Source organism: Cyprinodon tularosa, unplaced genomic scaffold (genome assembly GCF_016077235.1).
Source record: "Cyprinodon tularosa strain WSP-4 unplaced genomic scaffold, ASM1607723v1 ctg69, whole genome shotgun sequence".
Classification (NCBI taxonomy): Eukaryota; Metazoa; Chordata; class Actinopteri; order Cyprinodontiformes; family Cyprinodontidae; genus Cyprinodon; species Cyprinodon tularosa.
In genome coordinates, this window is record NW_024039440.1 from 2,466,095 (window position 1) to 2,492,469 (window position 26,375).

At 39.2% G+C, this 26,375-nt stretch overlaps 1 protein-coding gene across 2 annotated transcripts; it reads right to left on the reverse strand.

Moving 5' to 3' along the window:
* Positions 1-647: 647 nt before the first annotated feature.
* Positions 648-7,487, reverse strand: LOC119771828. 2 transcript variants are annotated; one of them, XM_038268000.1, is made up of 12 exons: positions 7,285-7,487; positions 5,134-5,463; positions 4,621-4,962; positions 4,349-4,447; positions 4,205-4,255; positions 1,862-1,924; positions 1,692-1,718; positions 1,348-1,521; positions 1,217-1,264; positions 1,080-1,139; positions 937-966; positions 648-842 (listed from the first exon to the last, which is right to left on the reverse strand). In XM_038268000.1, the coding sequence occupies exons 1-12, from the start codon at positions 7,352-7,354 to the stop codon at positions 784-786; spliced, it is 1,353 nt and encodes a 450-aa protein (XP_038123928.1). In that variant the 5' UTR covers positions 7,355-7,487; the 3' UTR covers positions 648-783. The 2 variants fall into 2 exon arrangements, with proteins under 2 accessions (XP_038123928.1, XP_038123929.1); XM_038268001.1 differs by lacking the exon at positions 4,621-4,962 and having other exon boundaries at positions 7,285-7,481.
* Positions 7,488-26,375: the final 18,888 nt, after the last annotated feature.

Consider the following 26,375-nt stretch of genomic DNA (forward strand, 5'->3'; position numbering starts at 1 on the left):
TTATATGTGTTTTACATTAGTCTCCTGGTTTTTGGACTTTTCTTCTGCTGCCTCTGGATCTGCATTAAATCTGCAAGAAACCACTTCAGCTTCTGTTTCTGCATTTGGATCCTCTTCAAACCTCCACACAACCTGACACAATATTTTGTCTACATTGGGCATTTAATTATAATTTATTCATTGTCTGCTATATTACTTTATATACAGCAAATCACACACTGTGTATTACTAATGAAGGATTTTAAGTTTTACCTGGACAATTTGCTTCCTTAATCACATTTTTACTACAAGCAGCGGCATAAAATAAAACACTAATATCATGCTAATATAAAATAATTATATTAGGGAAAGGTGTCATTAACTCTGAGGACTAATTTACATTCCTGCCGAATAAAGCTAGATGAGGAAAGGCCTCACAAACAGCTATGATGCGTCCCTGTTGAATTCCAAAGAAAAATAGCATCTTTTCATCTTCTGACCAACAGGAGGTATCAAAAAGGTTAAATTCAGAAATAAATCAAGTAATCTGCTACTCGCTCTGTATTCAAACTACTTCAGTCCTAAAACAATCTTTTATTAATCTGAAGCCTCTGAAAAATTCCCCCCACTCTATATAACTAGAAGGAATTGGTCAAGAATCAGTTTATTCTATAAGTTTATTCTTTATTGAAAAGCTTTCAAGAATGTAAAATATAGAGAAATATGCAGTGCAGTTAGGCTTAAAAACAAAAAAAATCAGTCAATGTGTATCAGTGTAAAATGGCGTCTAGTCTCCTTGATCCTCTAGAGGTGGTTGAGATAGTCGTTGCTACTGTTGTAAATGGGGTTTTTGTATTCACACGCTGAGAGGGAGACAGCGGAAAAAAGTAGGAAAGCAGTTCAGTTGACGCAATTATTTCATCGCTAATCTGATCCACAGATGAACTCAGGACTCACAGTCTTTGGCCTTCCTCCTGCCTTTCCCTGCTGAGAAATTAGAGAAAAACAGGCAATACATGAAGAACAATTTTCCCTCACACTAATAAGGAGTTTTGATAATGTCACTTATCAATTATGAAATCATTAGAAACCCAAGTTACCTTTTTTGTTTTCTGCCTGCGCTGCCCTGGCTTGCTGCTTACGGATCTCCCCCTGGTTCACTGCATGGGAAAGTGGATGAGTAACACATCTTAACGGATGTAAAAAGGAAGAAATAAGATCAAATATTTAATGTTACCATAGAAATGACGATTGACACTAGCTTGCCGTATCCTGCTAAAGAGCTCTAAAGACAGAGAGGAGACAAATTATCCATCAGCTGCAGTTCATGATTCACCAGTGCAAAGAAAAGTGTCAATAATAAATCACCAATGTGAAATCGCTGTCTTGTCCTCTCACTCTCCACCCTTTCAAACTTGAACTCATCCAGGTTTGGATAAATTCCGATGTCACTTTGATTGGGCTGACTCCCATTCGGATGCTGCATAACAGCTGGCTCGACACTTGAGTTTCTGATGGAGGCTATGTACTGGTCATCATTTTCTATTGTTTGCAGGAAAACAATAAATAAATAGATTAATAAATAAAATATCACTCTGCTTTTATGTTATGTTCAGATTCAAGTTTTTCAAAGTCTTTTTCTGCAAAGTTAATAAATTCACATCAAACATAAACCCTAATCAAAGAAAAAAAGGAGAGACATGTGAACTCACCATAAACAAGACCGTTGTCATCACCCGCTGATAAAGGAAGCAGACAGAAGCAGTGAGGCTTTTGCTTTATCAACATTTTTCACAATAAATCAATAGAATGTTTTTCTATTTGCATCATATTTTAAAAAGAGCTGGTGTGTGATGTCATGATGTGTTAAAGTGTAGGTTACCTATTTGTTGCCCATTTACTCCGCCTGCTTCCTGTGGTGGAGCACTGGGAGTTGTAGTAGCACCTTTTAGAGCCCACAGGATTATATTATGAGTACACATCATATTTTAACATAATTACTGGAAGATTAATGACAGGATTAGTGAAATCAAGCGGAAACATTCTGTCATTTTTCTTCCTTTTATAATCGCAAAGTTACAAATCACCCATTTTATTTACATTCTGAAAAATCTTGGGTTTAAATGGAAACAAAAATACAAAAAATCTTTTTAAAAGACACTAAATGTAGATTAAATATTTTAGGTCAATTAGCGTAATCTATTTTCATAAAAAAAAATCTTCAGTAGGAAATTTCAAGCTTTAAATGACTAATTTCTTATTTGTTAATTTATAATTCACAATCATGCATTTTTTATTTTTACCTGAAATGTTTAATTCATAACCATAAATTTGGATTTTGACTCATATTATTTTGCACTCCTTAATTTGCAATTCATACTTGTAAATTTGTGATTTGTATTTGTATTGATGTTGTTGTAAAATAACTTTTATTATAAACTTCTAAATTGTATTGATACAGAAAGCAGCAAAAACATGTCACATGTATGTATGAATGGACAAGGAACAAAATACATATCCTGAATTTATTCATGTTTTTTGACCTACGTATCAAACTTCAGACACTTAGGCATGTTTTTATTAATAGAAATCCGACCCCAAATGTAGTGTGCCCTGTATCAACATTTTTCGGCTACTTTAATGTATCAAAACTAAGCTTTGCGAAATAAACAGGGTAAGCCAATGTTTACCATTTTATCTTTTAAATGAGTGAATTTAACTTTTTTAAATGATAATATTTTGAAAGGCATATATTGTGTCTTTTTCGATTTGAGTTCAAGTTACTTTGTCCTCCAGTATGGTGAGGGAACTAACATGCTGCAAAGCATAATCTAAGATAAAGAGGAAGTATTTGATGTGATAAAAAGGTTCACCTGGACTTTAAAGTATAGTGGGGGATTTTCTTTTTCCAGGTGGATCATCAAAATAAGTTGTCCTCCTAATTGTCAATCATTCTGGTGCTATGTTTACGTAGGGTCGTCCTACGTGCTTGTCCCCAGTTAGCTATATTTTTCTGCACATGCACCACAGATGTGTATATCTGTGGTGAGCTATGGTTTCAGGCAGTCATACAAGCTCGCCTTTATCACAGCGGCTCTTTGAAAATGGCTGAGGGCGTTAGAAGAAAAAAGTGTCTACGAAGTGTATGAGAGGAAACGAAAGGCCTCAGAAGAGGCAGATATATCCCGGAATGCTTTGCACGGAGAGCTCTCCTCACAAAGCATATTGGGATTCGCTGTCACAGCGGACTGCTGTCGCCATAATCTGTTGCTACCCGACAGTGGTGACTAATAACAAAGATGGCGCAGGCTTCCACGCGTGAAGGAGGAGTTACGTGACCAACGGGGAGCAAAAAGTGCTGATCCTCTGTCCGAACAGTCAGTTAACTGAGTTTGCAATAAAGTCCACGCTCTATATAGTGATTGAGGGATTTAGGGGTTAGAGCGGACGTTTGGACACAGTTAGCTTGTATGAGTGATGAAAACAGTAACTTTTAAACAGAGCGTGCATGCTCTCACAGGCATTTGATAACTGTTCCCTCTCGGGAGAGGTTACAGGGTTGAGCATGTGCATTTTTTTTAAAGTGGAGAGGGTGGGTCTTAAAAAAAAAAATCAGCGAAAATCCTTCACAATGACTTGAACTAATAATTTGTTCTAGTATAAGTATAAAGATAATGCATTGTTAAATTTATTCTGAGTTTTCTTTAAATGTAATTTGTTATCAAGCTATGAGCACACCAGTATTTTACCCCTTTTTTTTTTTTTTTAAATGGTTGATAAATTGAATGGGATATCATACTTGGGTTTAGTGGGTGTTACATTCTGTCTGATCACCTAAATATTATCTTGATTAATTTCTTTTTTAATTCTTATTCTTGAAGAAATATTAATTTTCCTTGTTTAATGTGGTTTAGTATATTTTATCTTATTAGTATTGTGGTTTCTTTTAGGTAACTAGTTACCAGTTACCTGCTGGGGCTGTAGAAGAGGTTTAGCCTGCTTGACAAACTAGAGATTGAAGCTACGAGCACAAAACTGTCAATTTGAAGGTATGTATATTGTCTCAGACTTAAAGTGCCTTTTAATATCCTTCTACCTTATTTACGGGCCTTTTTTGCTTTTAAATGTAAAGTTCAAACTTTCAATAGCTGTAAAAAACAGTCAGCAGGACTATTAAACATTGTTTATTACTTCTGGATTTTTACTTTGTTAAAACAATACAAACCTTGAGTTGTTTCGCTAACAGTGGGCATTGCACTACCTTTGTTTGAAACGCCTAAGAAAAAAACATAAAGCAAAGTTTTAAATTTCAAAACAACAATAATTTTAGTGAGCAGACTGACAGGCAGAGGCAACTACTCACACATACATTTCAACCAGTAGCAAATTATTAAAAGGCTGATGATAATGAGGGCAGCAACACCACCACTGCTGTAGATCAGTAGCTTCATCTCTGAGCTCAATTTACCTGCAAAACAAGATGTAGTTTCATAAAGTTTGGTCCTACAGGAAATGCTAGCTTATTTATTTGACCGTTGTTTTTTATTTGTCCCTTGAGGTCTGCCGCAAATAGAGAGGGAAATAATGTATGCATCTGCACAGGCTTTATTGACAAAACCAAGAAACAGGAAGGTTACATACTTTTGCCTCCAAGCAACTCCACTCGCAAACAGTTACTCCTCTGCTTGCAGCAGTAAGACCCCAGATCAGAGCTTTTAAGCTCATCGATGACAGTAGAGTAGTTCCCATCTAAGGCTTGGTTTGGAAATGCTTTAATTCGACCAGATCTTGGGTTTTGAAAATCAACATGTCCTTCAGAAGAAAGACGAACCACGTCCCCCTTCTCTAAGTGAACCCAGGTGACCCATTTAAAGGCACCGGTGTCAAAGTTGCATGGCAGGAGCACCGAAGAACCGAGTGTTGCTGGGACTTCGTATGTTTCACAAAAATCTTTACCACAAGTTTCTTCAGAAAACTGCTCACCTAAGTAGAAACAAACCAATAATAAACACAATCATAGGGCCACTTTCCACTGATCAAATAAAGAAATGTATAAAGCATAGAATGTAAAAATATTTAGAATTAAAAAAAAAACAGCCTGATAAAACTAAAAGCAGAAAATGTAGAATAGAGGCCCTGAGAAGTACAGCATACCTTCATCTTCGAACAGCTTCACCTCAAAACATTCATTGCTCTGCTTGCAGTAGTAAGATCCCATGTCAGAGTCTTTGAGCTCATCAATGATGATGCCATAGTTCATCTCTGAAAACTGGTTGGGAAAGATTTTCACTCTGCCGGATCTGGGGTCCAGGAAATTGATGCGCCCATTAGATGAGAGGTCAACCAGCTCCACACCTGCTTCATCTTTCTCATACTTGTGACTCCATTTGACCCACTTGGAGCCATTTGATGAAATAGTGCATGGCAGGGACACAGAAGAGCCAAGTGGAGCTTTGACCTCAGTTCTATTACACAGCTCTCTCCCTGAAGAAACCAAAACAATTACAATAAGCAATATGCAAATATGTAAAGAAAAGAATTTATGAAAAGTAGAAAACCCCAAAACGCAGCTGTATGTACGGCTAAATAATAGTTCCTTTTGAGAAAAAGGAAAACAAATGTCCTTCTCTAAACACCTTCCTTCCTTCCTTCCTTCCTTCCTTCCTTCCTTCCTTCCTTCCTTCCTTCCTTCCTTCCTTCCTTCCTTCCTTCCTTCCTTCCTTCCTTCCTTCCTTCCTTCCTTCCTTCCTTCCTTCCTTCCTTCCTTCCTTCCTTCTGATGTCCCTCCCACAGCTGTTAGAGGGAGATTTTTGGAGGGTCATTGTTTTTTCAGTTTCCACCGTTTTTATTGTCATTAAACTGTCACAAGTACAGCGCAATGAAATTCCCTCTCTCCATTTAACCCATCGCCTTGGGGAGCAGTGGGCTGCCATTGTGCGGTGCCCGGGAAGCAGTGTGGGGTTAAGGGTCTTGCTCAGAGACCCAGAGTGGCAGTTGGAGCCCCAGATGTGTGATAATAACAATGATAATGGGATTTATTAAACGTGCCTTTAATAAAAAAAAGCAATAAACATAAATAAAACAAAATATGTTTTTGTTGTAGTTGAATTGTAAGTGAATTAACCTCACTTTTGGAGATACTACCCTCATATTTAAAAAAATGTGAATATTATTTTGATGAGTTAGGTTAAATAAATCCACTTTATAAATTTAATCTTATGTAGAAAATGTGACTGTAGTTGATTGAGACTTTTACCCACTTCTTCAACCCCAGAGGACACCTTTGACCCACAGCCTTTAATCTCAGCAGCACGTTATCTGCTTCATCACTCTGTAACAAAGTGAATCAGAAACGTTGGTGATCATTTTTTCCTTTTGTCACTTCTTACCTTCACAGTTTCTCTTGTTTTTTGTTTCCAACGTGTCCAGGATGTAAAAATGGCCCTGTACTGTGGGCTGTTTCCCCCATCATAGGAACCTTTCTTTTTTTAGAAATATATATTCAACTCATCTTCTACAGAAAGACAATAATATCCACAGGCGTTCACTTTTTTTGGTTTGATCATGACTCATATTTGGATTAAAATCTAAACTAGATTGACACAGAAAGTTGATACAGAGTTTTTAGATTATATAAATACCAAATTCAGGAAAACACTTCATTGCTCTATAGTTTTACGCATTTACAATTTTTTTTTTCATTGGTATGGAATGAAGGTATAAAACAATGTTAATTCACTGTGTTCTTATGTTGAGCGGTATTGTCGAAGATCTTTTTTTTTCCCTATATCTATGTTTTCATCATTCTAAGCCTCACATATAACTGTTCTTATTTCCTTTACATTGATTATACATGTATTAAACTGGTTGGAAAACATTACCGTGTGAAAATTGTTTAATCAAAGTGTATTTTTTAAGATAGTGCCTCTCTGTCCTTCTAGGTTTTCAAGGCAATTTTAAATCAGGTTATTGTAGTTTTGAAAGTCTTCTTCCCCAAACGGAAGTTTTTTGTTGTTGATGGCATATGGCTTCTATAAAGAGTACGACACTTATTTTAGCAGTAAGAAACAAAAGAATTATTATGTTCTTTCATATAAATCGCCAAACATTAATCTGTCAGATTTAAGTGTTGTTTTTATTTACGTTTTTTGACAGAAAAACTGAGGTTTACTCTTCAAATAAAATACACACACTGCTGATATTTCAGTATTTGAGGGAGAACTAAAAAGTAAATGAAATTATCAGTTCTGTAAATAGATATTTTACAACTTATCCCACAATAAACCCTGTTTTAAGATGACTTACCATTTGAAGAGACACTTAGAAGCCACAGGGCAAACAGGAGAATCCACTTGTAAGCTTTCATCGTCAGCATTTCGCCCCGTGTTAAAACAGCAGCAAGCTGAGGCTTTTTTAACTTCTCTGAGCATCATGGGACAAAACCACAAGACCACTGCAGCTCGTGTCATACATAGCTGCTTAAACATTTCAATATGGTTTCACTTTGTACAAATGCCCACTCAATCTTTGAACTTTAACATTTTTAAACTTAATTGTGATCACGTCAGATTTTAGATATTTACAGTTTAAATTTTAAACAGAGCAGGTAGCACAAATAGGACCACAATTGACAATAACTGTGAGTACTTCCTGTTGAAGCTGACATTTCCTGAGCAAGGACCTTATGAGAATAGAGAGAACAAATGTACAATGTGTTTGAACCCACTTTAACCAAAAGGTCCTTCATGTCCCACTTTATAGCTCCTTTTGACAGCAACTGCTGCTTTGCAACACTTTATCTAGCTTTAAACATCTTAATCTATAATTATTGTAACTTAATACAGACTTAAACAGGCAAAATCAGCTTTAACAGAAAAATACTTAGAAGGGAAACCTCCTTAATTTACAAGGGGAATACAACCTACATAAAACTATTGCATGAATATATTTACATGTGTATTTGTGTTTGTAACATGGCAATTTAGGTTTATGCAGTTGTGGTCTTTCAAGTAAAAGTTAAAGATTGCATCTTTTTCCTTTGCTACCTCGTCTCATCAAACCTTTGCAGTGTTGTGGTTACTGATCTAAATGAGCAACCAGGTTCCTGTAAATCATTGTATAGCCTAGCAGATGCTTAACACCTGTTACTACCACTCTGTGTTTCTGCGATTCCAAATTCCTTATAAACATTAAAATATGTCCTAACTAGACTAATTGCACCAGAACAATTATTGAATGCATTGAGCTGAAAGGGGCCCCTTTTTTTTTACAAACTGCAAAACAGACTGCATTCCACAGAGAATGAAGGGGATTGAAAAGACGGAAGAGAAGAAGCAGGGTAGTTGAAAAAAAAAAAAAAAGTTGAGATGTAGTGTTCAGGGCTGGGCTGGCAGAAGGTCTGGTGACAGGTACTACTGCCAGAATTTCATCAATTTCATGAGATCCAGGGATTGTTGTCAAAACCTTAACTTTTTAACATCTACAAACAGACTTAGAATGATACATTTCAGGTCTAGGTTTTTATTTTAGGAGGAAGCTTTTTAATATATACTTTGATTTTTTTATATGAGCTGCTTGTTTGGTAAAACCTTTATAAAGTAAATATAGCTTTCATTTCTATCATTAAATGCATATATGTATATATAAATACACTATATTGCCAAAAGTATTTGCTCACCTGCCTTGACTCACATATGAGCTTAAGTGACATCCCGTTCCTAATCCATAGGGTTCAATATGACGTCGGTCCACCCTTTGCAGCTAGAACAGCTTCAACTCTTCTGGGAAGGCTGTCCACAAGGTTTAGGAGTGTGTTTATGGGAATTTTTGACCATTCTTCCAGAAGCGCATTTGTGAGGTCGCACACTGATGTTGGACGAGAAGGCCTGGCTCTCAGTCTCCGCTCTAATTCATCCCAAAGGTGTTCTATCGGGTTGAGGTCAGGACTCTGTGCAGGCCAGTCAAGTTCATCCACACCAGACTCTGTCATCCATGTCTTTATGGACCTTGCTTTGTGCACTGGTGCACAGTCATGTTGGAAGAGGAAGGGGCCAGCTCCAAACTGTTCCCACAAAGTTGGGAGCATGGAATTGTCCAAAATGTCTTGGTATGCTGAAGCATTCAGAGTTCCTTTCTTTTTAACAAAGAAAAGAACACATGACTTGTGACAATATGTTGTTCCTAAGAAATGTTTTTTATTTTTTTTAATTGGTCTGATGAAATCGCTACCACCTTCCAACATGTCATAGAGCTCCTTATGTTCATCCTTCTTCCATCTGTGCTCAGCTCTTCTTCTGGCTCATTAAATAATTCAGCCAGGCTGATGTGTCACTTTGGGACACCTAGATTCTCGTCATGAACTGTGGAGCTTAAATTGCAATTTTCAATTGGTACACTTTCAACAGATAACCTCTATGATTAAAACAAGCCAGGTTTGGGTCCAGGTTTAACCTCTAGTAGTTCAAGTTTTTAAAATAATTGTTAAAAGATTGGTGCAAGTGATTATTTCAGGTATAGGTAAAAGCAACATCCTATAAAAAGCTGTATTGGAGGTGCTTTTTTTATTTCTAAATATGGAGTGGAAATCAACTTGCAGAGGTACTCACTGCGTGGTAAGTCTAAATACCCATCTGTCTGTGAGAACATTTGGATGCATTCTTGAGAAAGCAATGTTAAATATTGGGCAAGTCCTCATAGAGCACTAAACAACAGAACGCTCCCTCACAAATCATACAAAATCTATATATGTGTATGTGTGTGTGTATGTGCTTCATTGACATTCCCTGTTTCTATGGGTTAAGTTGACCAGGAAACATCTTCTAAAATATGCCTCTGAGGCAAAGAGGTCAAAGGTCAGTGAAACAGGGACATAATGCTGTAATTTGACCATGAGAACCTTCTCATGTGATATACACTATATTGCCAAAAGTATTTGCTCACCTGCCTTGACTCACATATGAGCTTAAGTGACATCCCGTTCCTAATCCATAGGGTTCAATATGACGTCGGTCCACCCTTTGCAGCTAGAACAGCTTCAACTCTTCTGGGAAGGCTGTCCACAAGGTTTAGGAGTGTGTTTATGGGAATTTTTGACCATTCTTCCAGAAGCGCATTTGTGAGGTCGCACACTGATGTTGGACGAGAAGGCCTGGCTCTCAGTCTCCGCTCTAATTCATCCCAAAGGTGTTCTATCGGGTTGAGGTCAGGACTCTGTGCAGGCCAGTCAAGTTCATCCACACCAGACTCTGTCATCCATGTCTTTATGGACCTTGCTTTGTGCACTGGTGCACAGTCATGTTGGAAGAGGAAGGGGCCAGCTCCAAACTGTTCCCACAAAGTTGGGAGCATGGAATTGTCCAAAATGTCTTGGTATGCTGAAGCATTCAGAGTTCCTTTCTTTTTAACAAAGAAAAGAACACATGACTTGTGACAATATGTTGTTCCTAAGAAATGTTTTTTATTTTTTTTAATTGGTCTGATGAAATCGCTACCACCTTCCAACATGTCATAGAGCTCCTTATGTTCATCCTTCTTCCATCTGTGCTCAGCTCTTCTTCTGGCTCATTAAATAATTCAGCCAGGCTGATGTGTCACTTTGGGACACCTAGATTCTCGTCATGAACTGTGGAGCTTAAATTGCAATTTTCAATTGGTACACTTTCAACAGATAACCTCTATGATTAAAACAAGCCAGGTTTGGGTCCAGGTTTAACCTCTAGTAGTTCAAGTTTTTAAAATAATTGTTAAAAGATTGGTGCAAGTGATTATTTCAGGTATAGGTAAAAGCAACATCCTATAAAAAGCTGTATTGGAGGTGCTTTTTTTATTTCTAAATATGGAGTGGAAATCAACTTGCAGAGGTACTCACTGCGTGGTAAGTCTAAATACCCATCTGTCTGTGAGAACATTTGGATGCATTCTTGAGAAAGCAATGTTAAATATTGGGCAAGTCCTCATAGAGCACTAAACAACAGAACGCTCCCTCACAAATCATACAAAATCTATATATGTGTATGTGTGTGTGTATGTGCTTCATTGACATTCCCTGTTTCTATGGGTTAAGTTGACCAGGAAACATCTTCTAAAATATGCCTCTGAGGCAAAGAGGTCAAAGGTCAGTGAAACAGGGACATAATGCTGTAATTTGACCATGAGAACCTTCTCATGTGATATACACTATATTGCCAAAAGTATTTGCTCACCTGCCTTGACTCACATATGAGCTTAAGTGACATCCCGTTCCTAATCCATAGGGTTCAATATGACGTCGGTCCACCCTTTGCAGCTAGAACAGCTTCAACTCTTCTGGGAAGGCTGTCCACAAGGTTTAGGAGTGTGTTTATGGGAATTTTTGACCATTCTTCCAGAAGCGCATTTGTGAGGTCGCACACTGATGTTGGACGAGAAGGCCTGGCTCTCAGTCTCCGCTCTAATTCATCCCAAAGGTGTTCTATCGGGTTGAGGTCAGGACTCTGTGCAGGCCAGTCAAGTTCATCCACACCAGACTCTGTCATCCATGTCTTTATGGACCTTGCTTTGTGCACTGGTGCACAGTCATGTTGGAAGAGGAAGGGGCCAGCTCCAAACTGTTCCCACAAAGTTGGGAGCATGGAATTGTCCAAAATGTCTTGGTATGCTGAAGCATTCAGAGTTCCTTTCTTTTTAACAAAGAAAAGAACACATGACTTGTGACAATATGTTGTTCCTAAGAAATGTTTTTTATTTTTTTTAATTGGTCTGATGAAATCGCTACCACCTTCCAACATGTCATAGAGCTCCTTATGTTCATCCTTCTTCCATCTGTGCTCAGCTCTTCTTCTGGCTCATTAAATAATTCAGCCAGGCTGATGTGTCACTTTGGGACACCTAGATTCTCGTCATGAACTGTGGAGCTTAAATTGCAATTTTCAATTGGTACACTTTCAACAGATAACCTCTATGATTAAAACAAGCCAGGTTTGGGTCCAGGTTTAACCTCTAGTAGTTCAAGTTTTTAAAATAATTGTTAAAAGATTGGTGCAAGTGATTATTTCAGGTATAGGTAAAAGCAACATCCTATAAAAAGCTGTATTGGAGGTGCTTTTTTTATTTCTAAATATGGAGTGGAAATCAACTTGCAGAGGTACTCACTGCGTGGTAAGTCTAAATACCCATCTGTCTGTGAGAACATTTGGATGCATTCTTGAGAAAGCAATGTTAAATATTGGGCAAGTCCTCATAGAGCACTAAACAACAGAACGCTCCCTCACAAATCATACAAAATCTATATATGTGTATGTGTGTGTGTATGTGCTTCATTGACATTCCCTGTTTCTATGGGTTAAGTTGACCAGGAAACATCTTCTAAAATATGCCTCTGAGGCAAAGAGGTCAAAGGTCAGTGAAACAGGGACATAATGCTGTAATTTGACCATGAGAACCTTCTCATGTGATATACACTATATTGCCAAAAGTATTTGCTCACCTGCCTTGACTCACATATGAGCTTAAGTGACATCCCGTTCCTAATCCATAGGGTTCAATATGACGTCGGTCCACCCTTTGCAGCTAGAACAGCTTCAACTCTTCTGGGAAGGCTGTCCACAAGGTTTAGGAGTGTGTTTATGGGAATTTTTGACCATTCTTCCAGAAGCGCATTTGTGAGGTCGCACACTGATGTTGGACGAGAAGGCCTGGCTCTCAGTCTCCGCTCTAATTCATCCCAAAGGTGTTCTATCGGGTTGAGGTCAGGACTCTGTGCAGGCCAGTCAAGTTCATCCACACCAGACTCTGTCATCCATGTCTTTATGGACCTTGCTTTGTGCACTGGTGCACAGTCATGTTGGAAGAGGAAGGGGCCAGCTCCAAACTGTTCCCACAAAGTTGGGAGCATGGAATTGTCCAAAATGTCTTGGTATGCTGAAGCATTCAGAGTTCCTTTCTTTTTAACAAGGAAAAGAACACATGACTTGAAAAACCCCACATAATCCTGTTCCTAAAAATTTTTATTTATTTAATTGAGTCTGTTCATGCAATCGCAACCACCCTCCATAGATTGTCCTAGAAGCTTGCATCCTTCTCCATCGTGCTAGCTCTCTCTGGCTCTTAAATAATTCAGCCAGCGGTGTGCACTTTGGACACCGTCACGTCATTGAACTTGGCTTAAATTGCAATTCAATTGGTACCTTCAACCATGAACCCATTCATGAACTAACAAGCCAGGTTTGGGTAGCGTATTAACCTCTAGAAGTTGGAGTTTTAGTGAATATTGTTAGAAAGTTGGGACTTGCAATTGAGTTAGTTCTGTACAGGTAAAAGTCATTACATGCCTACCACTCTAAAAGCTGGTTGTGTTTTCTTCATTTTCTTATAATCAGCTGAATGACTGGAATTTAACTAGAAGATTTCACTGACTTCGTTGGTAAGGTCTAAATACCATCGTTACCTGGAATTCACTGTCTGGAGCGATTCCTTCTGAAAGCAATGTTAAAATTGGGCAAGTCCTCATGGCTTAATTAAACAACAGACGCTGCCACTACAAATTAACAAATCAATAATTTGTATGTGTGTGTGTATGTGCTTCATTGACATTCCCTGTTTCTATGGGTTAAGTTGACCAGGAAACATCTTCTAAAATATGCCTCTGAGGCAAAGAGGTCAAAGGTCAGTGAAACAGGGACATAATGCTGTAATTTGACCATGAGAACCTTCTCATGTGATATACACTATATTGCCAAAAGTATTTGCTCACCTGCCTTGACTCACATATGAGCTTAAGTGACATCCCGTTCCTAATCCATAGGGTTCAATATGACGTCGGTCCACCCTTTGCAGCTAGAACAGCTTCAACTCTTCTGGGAAGGCTGTCCACAAGGTTTAGGAGTGTGTTTATGGGAATTTTTGACCATTCTTCCAGAAGCGCATTTGTGAGGTCGCACACTGATGTTGGACGAGAAGGCCTGGCTCTCAGTCTCCGCTCTAATTCATCCCAAAGGTGTTCTATCGGGTTGAGGTCAGGACTCTGTGCAGGCCAGTCAAGTTCATCCACACCAGACTCTGTCATCCATGTCTTTATGGACCTTGCTTTGTGCACTGGTGCACAGTCATGTTGGAAGAGGAAGGGGCCAGCTCCAAACTGTTCCCACAAAGTTGGGAGCATGGAATTGTCCAAAATGTCTTGGTATGCTGAAGCATTCAGAGTTCCTTTCACTGGAACTAAGGGGCCAAGCCCAGCTCCTGAAAAACAACCCCACACCATAATCCCCCCTCCACCAAACTTTACACTTGGCACAATGCAGTCAGACAAGTACCGTTCTCCTGGCAACCGCCAAACCCAGACCCGTCCATCAGATTGCCAGATGGAGAAGCGCGATTCGTCACTCCAGAGAACGCGTCTCCACTGCTCTAGAGTCCAGTGGCGGCGTGCTTTACACCACCGCATCCGACGCTTTGCATTGCACTTGGTGATGTATGGCTTGGATGCAGCTGCTCGACCATGGAAACCCATTCCATGAAGCTCTCTGCGCACTGTTCTTGAGCTAATCTGAAGGCCACATGAAGTTTGGAGGTCTGTAGTGATTGACTCTGCAGAAAGTTGGCGACCTCTTCGCACTATGCGCGTCAGCATCCGCTGACCCCGCTCCGTCAGTTTACGTGGCCTACCACTTCGTGGCTGAGTTGCTGTCGTTCCCAAACACTTCCATTTTCTTATAATACAGCTGACAGTTGACTGTGGAATATTTAGGAGCGAGGAAATTTCACGACTGGATTTGTTGCACAGGTGGCATCCTATCACAGTTCCACGCTGGAATTCACTGAGCTCCTGAGAGCGACCCATTCTTTCACAAATGTTTGTAAAAACAGTCTGCATGCCTAGGTGCTTGAATTTATACACCTGTGGCCATGGAAGTGATTGGAACACCTGATTCCAATAATTTGGATGGGTGAGCAAATACTTTTGGCAATATAGTGTATATATGCATATATAAAATGCTTTTTATAGTGCAAATAAAGTATTCATGTTAAAATAGGATTGCACATGCATCCACCATGTGACTAGACAAAAGGCCTCTCCTAACCAAGCACCCGGGCTGAGTTTCAACCCCATCCCTCCCCCTTTTTGAAGGGAAAATTTTTAGAAAAACTGGGTGAAGATTAAGCAGTGGGTTACAGAAAAGGGTACACAATTGGATAAGATAAAGAGCTGAGCAAGATAAAAGGGCTTTTGTGGGTCTTAAACTGGGTTTCTGTAAAACCCATCAGAGTCGATTGGACTGTCTACTTTGAGAAAACTGGTGCAGACTTCAAATCATGTTCTCTGAGTTTTTCTCTTTTTTTGGCACAAGAGGACTTTATTTGAAAGACTGACAGGAAATTGGGTTCAGAATGAGGGGGTGAAGACATGCTGCAAAGGACTCTAACCTGTAACGGCCATGCAGAAAAGTCCTCCAAACAGGGCTTTATTTCTGCAAAACTGCTGCACCTCTTATCTGAGAATTAATATTTTAGGGATGCACTGTAGCCACTGGTAGGAAAAGCATTTATAAACAACATTGCATTTCTTAACTTGTGAGCAGCCACAATCCTTTTCCTTGGGGAGTTCCTTCATCTTAGCCAATAGTCGCTATATGTCACTTGCTGTGTTAGTCAACTCTTCAAAGTGAATCTGGGTAATTAGCATGCTTCAGAACAGCTCAGACTATTTGGGGTACTAAAGAACTTTAGAGTTTTCCATGCATTTATGAAGGAATATAAACAAAACATGTATTGTTCAAATTTAAATGAAAGCTAATAATTAACTTTTGCAGAGATAAGATATTGTCTCGTCTATTCTCGCGTTGTCCGCTTTATCCTTGCCATGCCATCGCATGGAAAGCAGTCTAAGCAGATTCTCCCAAACTTTCCTCTCCACAGACACTTCCTCCAGCTCTGTTGGGGGAAGCCCAAGGCGCTCCCAGGCCAGCAGAGATAGTCCCTCCAGTGCGTCCTGGGAGGGCATCCGAAAAAGATGTGCATCCTCCTCAGCGGACTCCTTTCGATGTGGAGGAGAAGCGGCTCTACTCCAAGCCTTTCCTGAATTAACAAGCTCCTCCTACTGTCTCTAACGGAGAGCCCAGTCACCCTGCGGAGAAAGCTCATTTCATCCGCTTTTAAATGGAACATTTTTCGTTTTTACTCAGTTCTCTCTTCACCACAACAGACGAGTGCAGCATCTGCATTATAGCAGCAGCCACAGTTTTCTCACGGGGCCCCAAGACACTTTGAGGCAGGAGCTTTTCTCAACCTAAAGGGGACAAGCCACCTTTTTAAACAATTCAACTATATTTTGTGGCATTACACAATAAACTACAACAGAGTAATAATGCAGCTCTTGTCGAAATTATCTTCATTAGGTCATCTGCTAAAGGTTACCACTAATGTACACTAATAAAATTTAATTCAACCATCATATTTAGCTCCTTTAACATAATTGTTTTATTTCCTGCCATGCTGACATGAAAACAATGTGTTAAACTAACTAACCAAAAATGGTTGCATTATTTTTAATGTAATTTAAGCTAAGAGCAGATTCCATGGCGTAAATATCGGTACGCAGAGACTTCAGTTGCTTAGGGGCCCCGACCTCTTAGGGGCCCCACATGATTAATTGGTAGGCCTCCTACGCAATTATGGACTGGGACGTCTCTTTGCCGATGTAATAGTGTGAAAACATTCTCTTATACCCACCTGATCCTTAGCTGATTGATCGTATTAATACCCCAACACATGCCAGATTTCAACATGATGGTGAGCCGTTTAAACTCGACAGCAAGAGCAAAGCAGACAGTGGTACTTTTAATTACTATGTTAATAACTGTGTATAGTTCATTAGACGGTTGGTGAAAAAAACACTCATATAATATGTTTCAAACCGCAATAATGATCTTAAAAAAAGAATGTATTTGAGTATTTAATTTTTTTGAATACGGCTTGAAATTATGGGTAATCCAGAGCGTTTTGAATGGGGTGTTGTACTTCATATGGGGTCTACCCAGATAACGTTGCCTACGGGCCTATTGTTGTGTTGTTAAGCCATTGAGCAGATTCACCCCCTTGGATCAGTAAAAAACTGGCCAGATCTCATTGATTCCTGCTTGGGAATTTTTCACATCTGATTATATAAATTAATGTAAAACGTTTGACAAATAGGTATCAAACTCTTCTGTTTATTTACTAATGGAATATCAGATTTCTACCTGTAATACCTTAAATAGCCCAGCAGGAGGCCTCATAGTAACAACCAAAACAAGTAGCACCATCAGTATTTAGGTCTGTGGTTTCCCAGTGACATAAACAGCTCAGTTATTGCTGGTAGGATACAGATGGCGATCACAACCAGTTTATCTCTTCAGGTGTCTGAGATTATTTTTTTGCAAAATATGTCAGCATTGACAACACAAAATTACATTGCTCTGATCAAATTTGCACATCTGTTAATTTACACGAACAATCATTTCCAGTGATGCAATAAAAAAAAGAGGGGAAAAATAAGGTACTAAAGTATAATAAAATCAATTACTTTCCAATCAAACTGAAATCAAATTTCAACATAAAAGTTTGTGTTATTTTTGCTTTTCAGGTCAAATGTTAGGCCTTCGCCACCAAAAAATGTTGTTTTGTAATCAGCAAGAAGTAATAGAATATAAATCAATGAGGACAGCTGAGATGATGGGCCGTTTGACACTGAGCTTGTTGGCAAATGTCAAGTAAATTGAAATGGATATAAAATAGCAATGATTTACTAAGAAAACCCCAGAAAGAAACAGACTCCATGTTTTTTGTTCTGAGGTTTCTTAATCTGGGTGTAAGAACAAAATGCTGAAAGGTTGTAAAGAGGTAACCTACAGTGGTAGGAAAGGTTTTACAGATTCTGCTTTACTTCTTCTCCCGTCACCCTTCAGTGTTGAAAATATTTGGAAGGTTACATTGGAAGGTTTTCTTACATATCACTAACATATCATAACATATGACTCTAAGTCATACCACAACACCTTAGTTGCATTGAAGTGCATCTTAGAACGTCTGGGTTGCTTTATTGTACTGTAGTGTTTCATTGTTGTACTGTAAAACCTCAATGTTTTTGAGCTTAGCATAATAAGAAGGACATGTTTTATTAATAGTTGCCTTTATTGATACTCCTGCACATTGGCTAAAAACAACACAACAAACAATAATAAGAAAGGTGTTCACAAAACAGATTAAAATTACCCACTGCCAATTAAATCATAGTGAAAGTGTGGTGTTGATCAGGTTGGTTGAAGCGTGGAATTAAGTAGTGTTTCTGGAGGTAGACAGTTCTGAGCAAGGGTTACTGAGCAGCGCAAACTGTAAAAGGCCATGAATTTATGGCAATTTGCCCTTCTTCAGGTTTTTCTTCTGAAGTATACATGTTTGCATCAATCACAGCTGTCATCCAATCATAAAGGGCGAATGTTGGTATAGTGGTTAGAGCAGTGCGATTGTGCTCTGAAAAGGCTGCAAGTATCCAGTTCGATCCCCACAGCCTGCAATCTGGGTTCCTAAACTAAAACCTTAACCCCAATGGCAGCCCACTGCTCCCCAAGGGGATGGGTTAAATGCAAAGAGTTAATTTCCCTATTGTAGGACAATAAGGGGATTTACATTTGTATAAAGTAGCATTAAACTTATGTTTTGTCACTTCATTATTTTCTTTCTCTGAAATGCTGTTTCAGTTTTACACTAGATGTAAGGTGTTAGATGTTTAAAATATGTTGTTATTTTGGTTCTTTCGTCATTAAAGTATTTTGTTCAAGGTTTCAGAGATCATTAAGGTCATCAGTCTTTTTTGGTAAGCAACACTTTGGGTCTTGAAATGTTCCAATTGTTGCTGTTTTCACCTCAGGCACAAGTGAGTTTTTCAATGCTTCAGATTTTCCGGCTTCATTTAAACATTTTCATGTCTTAAGGATGTTTTATATTTACAATTGTGTTTTGTGTTTGTGCACTCTATTAGTTAGGAGTCTAGGCAACAGTTTACTATATTTTCATGTCGATACATAAATTATTTTTAGTTGATTTAATAATTCTACAAATCTGACAGCTATAAGGCTAGTGTGTGGCTTGAGAATTTAAACTCATAACAGGACAAGTATTTCAGAATACAAAAACACAATATGTACTGGATATGTTTGGACTAGAAAGCTCAATTAAGGCTACATGTATTATATTCTACAGTGACTGATATCATGTTTAGTGATTTATTTAGGTGCAAAAAAGGTATAAGTAGGTGATAATCTAAATTTGTCCTATTTTTGATCAAGTAGATTAAGAGCAATTTTGTTTGAGCGGAGCTGATAGTGTGAAATTCACAACGGAACTGAAAGGTTACTGGCATCTGCTTATCAGCTTATCTTAAGTATTTTACCATTTTTTCTTTTCTTTGAGAGGAACTAATATATCATGTTACCTCCCTCGGTATTTATTTTTAACTGGTGTGTTTTTCATTCTTGTTTCGAAACACACACTTTACTGCTGTGTTTAGATGTTAGCCGCTTTAATATACTTAGTTAAATTAACGGTTGATTGACATGCTAATTAGGTTGTGTATTGCCTGGTAGCAGGTCTTTTGCATGATTAAACCATTTAAAGCCTGAACAATAATAATTTTCCTTTGATGTTTATCATTCCAGTCACTGTGGTCTATTTTACTGTTCCGTTTTTCCTTTGAAGCGCATGTTCAGCTGCTTGTTAAACTGGTTATTTATTCCTCAGGCGGTAACAGTTAGTTTAGTATGACCTGACACAACAGAGCTTTAATTTTGTTTTGTCATCTGGGAACATACCTTAGGTGTAATTGATGTAGGGTAAGTTAGATACAACAGCCTGCTCTGCAAATAGACACTTTTAAAAATGGGTTATGATACTTAGATATATATCTTTAACGTGATCCGACTATATTAAGGATTTGTGTGATGCAGGATATGGCACAAAGTTGTGCATTGGATTTTCTATTATCTCAGAGCGCTGTGAATTATCTTGATATGGCTAGAGCCATTTATATCCCATCATTTACAAACATTGGGCCTTTCTCAGTAAATGGCTTCACCCTGCCCTTAAAGCGCTGGTTATATTCCTGCAGCAGTGTGTTGTAGTGAGCTTGTCGCAGGTATGATGCAGATATTTGTGTGGTCTTCGCTATGTTATTCCACAGCACAACGCAAGAGGGTCAATCACAAACTGGCAGTGGTTTTAGATACGGCCGAGGCGCTGAGGAAGTGGAAAAACACAAGAGGCAAGTTTGTGCGACAACGGAGAGACATGAGGGCGAAAAAGAGTGTGGATCCAGGTGGAAAAAGGGTCCCAGCGTTGTTGCGCACTTCGCTCTTCTTGCTGTACCATCTTTACAAGTCATTTTCCACAAGCTGGTAAGGTACCAAACAGGAAATATGCATAGTGTAGAGCGGGTGTAGATTTGACCAATCAGAGGCCTCCTTTCTCTCCTCCCTGTGACGCATCAGCGGCACTGTCTGCGGTCACCTACAATTTTGTGCTGGTTATAGTCCTGCAGCAGTGTCTTTGATTTATGACCAGTTTTGAAGCGTGGTCTGTGCTATGTTATCATGAACTAGCTGTGGGTCTAAATACGTCCGAGATGGTGAGGAAGTGGGGGCAAGCTTGTGCAACAACAGAGGGACATGAGGAAGAAAAAAAGTGGGGATCCAGGTGGAAAAATGGTCCCAGCATCCTCGCGCACCTTGCTCTTCTAGCTGGTCCAACTTCACGAGTCGTTTTCCACAATGGCGGTCATACAAACAAAACAAGCTGGTAAAGTACCAAACAGGAAATACGCATTGTGTAGAGCGGATGTAGATTTGACCAATCAGAGGCCTCCTGTCTGCGACACTGTCTGCGGTCACCTGCAATGTCGGGGAGGTGAACCAGAATGTTACGGAAGGGGCGGGGGTATATCTGCGATAACTGCGACACACGCAGATGAACTGTTTTCTGAGCATAAACCAGCCTTTACTCACTAATCACTGCACTTGCTGTGAAGCAGCATCGTATTGCATCAGACTTCTGCCAAAACTCAACACATGCAATAAATACTCGTATGAACAGTTTTATTTAAAACCCATGCATCTAAACTAATATCCACATACTGTCATGATGGGTTTAGGTTCCTAACCCACATGCAGAACACACACAGAGTCAGGAGGGAAGTTAGACTGTTTATTGATAAACACGAGGTTCAGACAGGTGTTGGAAACAGGTTCGGGGCTGGTAACACAGGATCTTCTGTCCAGAGCTTCAGGCTGAGCGTCAGAGGGAGAGTACCGGTTGGGTCCAGAGACAGAGGATTTGCAGAGGGCTTAGCAGCGGCAGGAACTGGCTTCAGAGTTGTGTGATTCAGATCTTCAGTGGGTCTCCAAGTTCTCTCCAGAGAACTGGCAGGGAGATGCAGGCTGAGGTTCTTCAGGTTTGGCTTCTCAGAGCAGGCAGGCAGGTTTCCCAAACATGAGCTCCACCAGAGCTCCAGGTTTCAGTCAGGATCTTCCTAGAAGAACAGAGAGGACAAAAACTGATCAGGATCTGGTTCTAGGTTTCAGGGGTGTCAGAGGGTCAGACAGACTGGTTGGCTCAGGTAGGCTACCATAACTTATTCAACACTCTGGCAATGAAGGGAAGCTCAGCCGCTGCTTATAAAGCTGATCTCCTGATGACTGATGGATCTCAGGTGTGGTCCTCAGCTCAGCTCCAGGAGACCAAGGGGCGCCCTCTGCTGGAGGAAGGGGGACAGACCTCCAGATCCCAACACATACATTTTTGAATGTTCTATGAGAGCAGATGTAATACTATTAGGCCCAAAATATATCCTAACCATAAATGCACGCTCTTTTGCTGCGCTTGTGGTTTCCATACCTATAAGATTCTCTCTTACTCGTGCGTGAACCTGTTTCTGTTCACTTGTGCCAACTTTCATCCCTTTTTAGACTTTACCAACGGATAAAGCCACTGGACATCCAGCATCTTTAGGCTGTACTATTCATCTTACCAGCAAAACAACTTCAGGCTAACCTCTTCACTTTAAGGGGTGGAAGTTGGTAAGCAAAGTCATCATTGAAATTAAAACATGGTCTGGATGAATACTGGATATTGACTACAATGATTATAGGACACCTACAAAAAAGTTCAGGTCATATAGCCTGATAGTTTCTGCTACCTCAAACGTTAGCTGGAAATGATAAGACAGATTACGCTGGTTATTTTGGCAAAGCGTCACATGTCAAGATGCAGGATTTCCTGAAAAGTAGCCAATCACAGACGGGTTACTTTGTCACTGGGTAACACCTATGAAGTGACAAAAGCTGACAGGAGCAAGCAGAAACAGAAGCAGGGAGACTGCATGTGTTGAAATCAACCCACACATGTGCAGAGAATGAAAAAGCACTTGTGTGAGGGTGATATATTGGGGCCAAGTGATAGGCTATGCTATATTTGGGCATTTAACACGTTAAACATGCACATTAGGAATAGTTTATGAGCATCTGTATGAAATATAGCTGCTTGTAGGGAGTATATGTTGAGTGTGCACATTTGGCAGAATCTTGACGCCATAGCATTCCAGCTGTACTGTCCCCTTGATGGAGCTAGAGGGTAGGCCTGGGCGATACACCAGATTTTTACCCTCACCGTCATTCACTACGATAACCGCCGGTAAAAGAAATAAACATAATTGTGCTGTTTTGCCTGTGTGAGCTGGTTGCTGGTATTTCCTTCCCCTTTAAGACACTGCATCATGTGCATAGTCACGTGACTCCACCGATCCAGTCAGAAGTGTTAACAAAAAGAAGGGCGGATGAGCCCAGTGAAGAAGCGTCTAACCCAGCTGTGAAGGACATTACATCAATAAATCCTGTGGAGCCGAGTTAGAGCATTGATGAAGCTGAGCGTGCAGAGAAATCGCTGAGTTCAGTGTCACCAAAATTACGCCATAAATGTTGAGCAAAAGAACACGCAATGCTAAGTTTTGGCTGAAAAATGTCAGGACTACCCAAAGTAACACATCCAACCTCCCCACTTACAGAACAACAATGCTGTTGAGTTCAAAGATGTGCAAAGTGTTCGGGCGCTGCCCTCTCTAGATGTGGAGGGGAAAAGTCATACCTTCACAAAGCCTCAGAAGGGAAAAATGTATGTGCAAAAAGTAAACCTATACATGAAATTATGTTTTGTTTTCATAAAATGTTTTTATAATGTTTTTTGTGGTTGGCATTCATATAAGTGCACTTGTGTGATAACTTAGTATACATTGGATTAGTTTTTATTTTACATCTATTTTGAATTTATAGCCCCCCCTGGAAAAAACTCGATCAGACTGCTCCTTTACCTTTGAGCAAACATTTTTGCAACACAGGTAACAATTTTCTCCTGCTCACTGAATGTTTTAACTTGAATGGGTACAACATTTTAATATTGCCTTTCCTGCACATGCCTTTGTTTTCTGATAGAGGAGTCGTAGCATTTATCATGCATTTATCGTTATCGAGGTAAAACTGCCAAATTTATGGTGATATTGATTCGAGGTCATATCGCCCAGACCTACTAGAAGGTATACATTTACCCTCTGCTTTAGAGATAGTCTTTGCTCACACTACCAGAACAGGAAGCTGCCATCACCATGGAACAGCATCTGCACGTGGGTGTTTGCTTAATCAGTAATATTTAAAATTTGACACAATATTAGAGGAATAGAATAGAAAATAAAAATCCCTGTATTGTCCCACAATGGGGAAATTCTGGTATGGTGCTAACATACTACAAAAAGTGCACATGCACAATACATACTTCCTACGGGTAGCTTTGTTTCAGACAGATGCATGTCTAAGATGTGACATGCTCAATGAGAGTATCAGGGGCCCCTCAATATGAGTGTTTGTGATTTTTTATGCGTGCGTGTGGTTTAATTTCCACGCGCGCAGCCTACCTTCTCCTTGTGTGTGGACCTGTTCCATAAACATAGCGCAGCACTGGTAAGAGGGATTTGGACACACTACAAAAAATGGAAATCTATGAGTAACTTTTGCTTAAATTAAGTGATTTTTTTCTTGAATTGAGGAGATAAGTGACATTTTACAATTAAAATAAGAAAAAAAACAATTGCTTTGGTTTATTTCAAGTGAATATTATCTAATTATCTCATTTTAGGAGTAGAAATACTCATTCCATTGGCAAATCATCTTATATACCTAATAAAATTAAAGGTAAATACACTTATTTTGAGAAATGTTGTACTATTTCTATATGGTTTTTGCAGTGCAGACAAGAGTGAAACAGTAAAGCACACACACAGTAAAGCACACTTCCCTAATGCTTCCCTGCATACTACTCTCCATTGTTCCCTTTCCTGATTTCTGTCACACCGGTGAAAAAATCAACGCTAACCCAGCGTGATGGTGTTACGGCGGGCGGACAGAGGCCACACAACTTGCAAGCTGGGAGTCAGAACCTAACCTGACAACAGCCAGATGCATGTCTAGCTCCGCCTAGCTCCACTCACATACATCTGGGACACTGCCATAGGAATTGCCTTTACTGAAGGCTGGGCCTTATCAAAACTCCTTGCATATGATTGGATAAGCCACTTGTCTGTCATCTTTATCGACATGCTATTTCAACCACTCACACCGAAGCTAACCCGTGATGCTGTGAGAAGAGCCTTCAAAGCCGTTCTCTGATGTTCTTTTAATGAAACAATATCAGATAGATTGGACAACACAGAAGAAATAGCAGCCTCAATGCTAACGCTTGCTTCCTCGATGCGAGCCGCCATTGTTGTTGGAATCTCACGCTCGCTTCTCCACTACGTCACATCCAGGAAACACCCGCCCTGCGTCCTGATTGGTCAGACCATAAATTTGGTTGGGGAAATCACTTTCAATGATCGGTGTCCCAGATGTATGTGAGTGGAGCTAGGCGGAGCTAGACATCCATCTGGCTGTTGTCAGGTTAGTCAGAACCAGCATCTTTGTCGAAAGGGAGCCAAATGCCAACTGTTAGCTGGTCGACTAATGTTTGAAAAACCCTTATTAACCCACTAATTTCAGTGGGAAACAGGCTGTACAGTACTTAGCTAAAATTGACGGTTGACTCACATGCTAATGAGGTCATGTATTGTTTGGTAGCTGGTAAATTGGATCATTCAAACATTTAAAGCATGTAGGACAGTAATTACCTTGGATGATTACCATTCTAATCACTGGGTCCTATTTTACTGTTAAGTTTTTGCTTTGAAGTGCAGGTTCAGCTCGTTGTTAAACTGGTTAAATTATTCCTCAGGTGGTGTCTATAGTTAGTGCAAATTTTCCTAATTAAAGATCACATTTTGTTCAGACTCATGTATTGTAATTTTTGAGCTCAATGTCTTTCTACCACAGTTCCCAAAATATTATATTTGTTTATGTCTCTGCATTCTTTTTAAATGTTTTTTTTTTTTTTGGTTTTGACCTGAGATAACAGAGGTTTAACTTTGTTTTTTCATCAGTTTGGACACCTTAAGTCTAATTGATGTAGTGTGAGCTGGAAGCAATACTCATACTCAACTGATTTGCAAATAGACGCTTTGAAAAATTGGGTCATGAAATATAGATATATATCTTGAATGTGAGCTGACTAAAAAATGTATGTGTGATACAGGATATGACGTTTAAGTGATGAAGAGGAAAAAAGGGCTTAATGCTTCCAATCTATTTGAGAGCGGAAACACAAACAGAGGCCGAATAGAAAAAAACTCAAGCTAAGAAATTGAATCCTGATTGGGGTCAAACTAAGTCAAACATTATGGAGGAAAAATAAACCAATTAAGAAATAGAATAAAAAACTCAAAAGAACACAAAATCAACAATTCTTTGTTTCACTGCTTACTGTTTGTATGTTTGGACTTCTTTGATTTTCTGATTCTTATATGCAGACACTGCAATTTAAGATAATCCATCCATGCATTTTCTCTTCTCTTATAATCCTATTTATTGTCACAGAAGGGGGAGGGAAAGGTCACTAGCAGATCACTGGAGAAATAAAATAGTATGCAATACGTTTGAGAATAAGTTAAAAGCCACCACATGCAACATTTTTAATCAAGATTAGATATTATTGGTTTAAGTATGAGTTAGGGAGAACAGAACCTTGTCTTTATTTACATTTTAAATATAAATCCTGAACGGTATTAAAGCCTTGCACAGGTTAATGCTGAGCTGTTTGCTGTTGAACATTTTGTTGATACATTAACAATGACAAAGCCATTAACCTCTTTTTGCTCTGTTGACAAAATGTATTTTTCATCCTCATCTCATTAATAAATCAACTTACAATTAAAGAATAAGATACCTTTCCAGAAGGCCTACATCATTTGAGTCTGAACA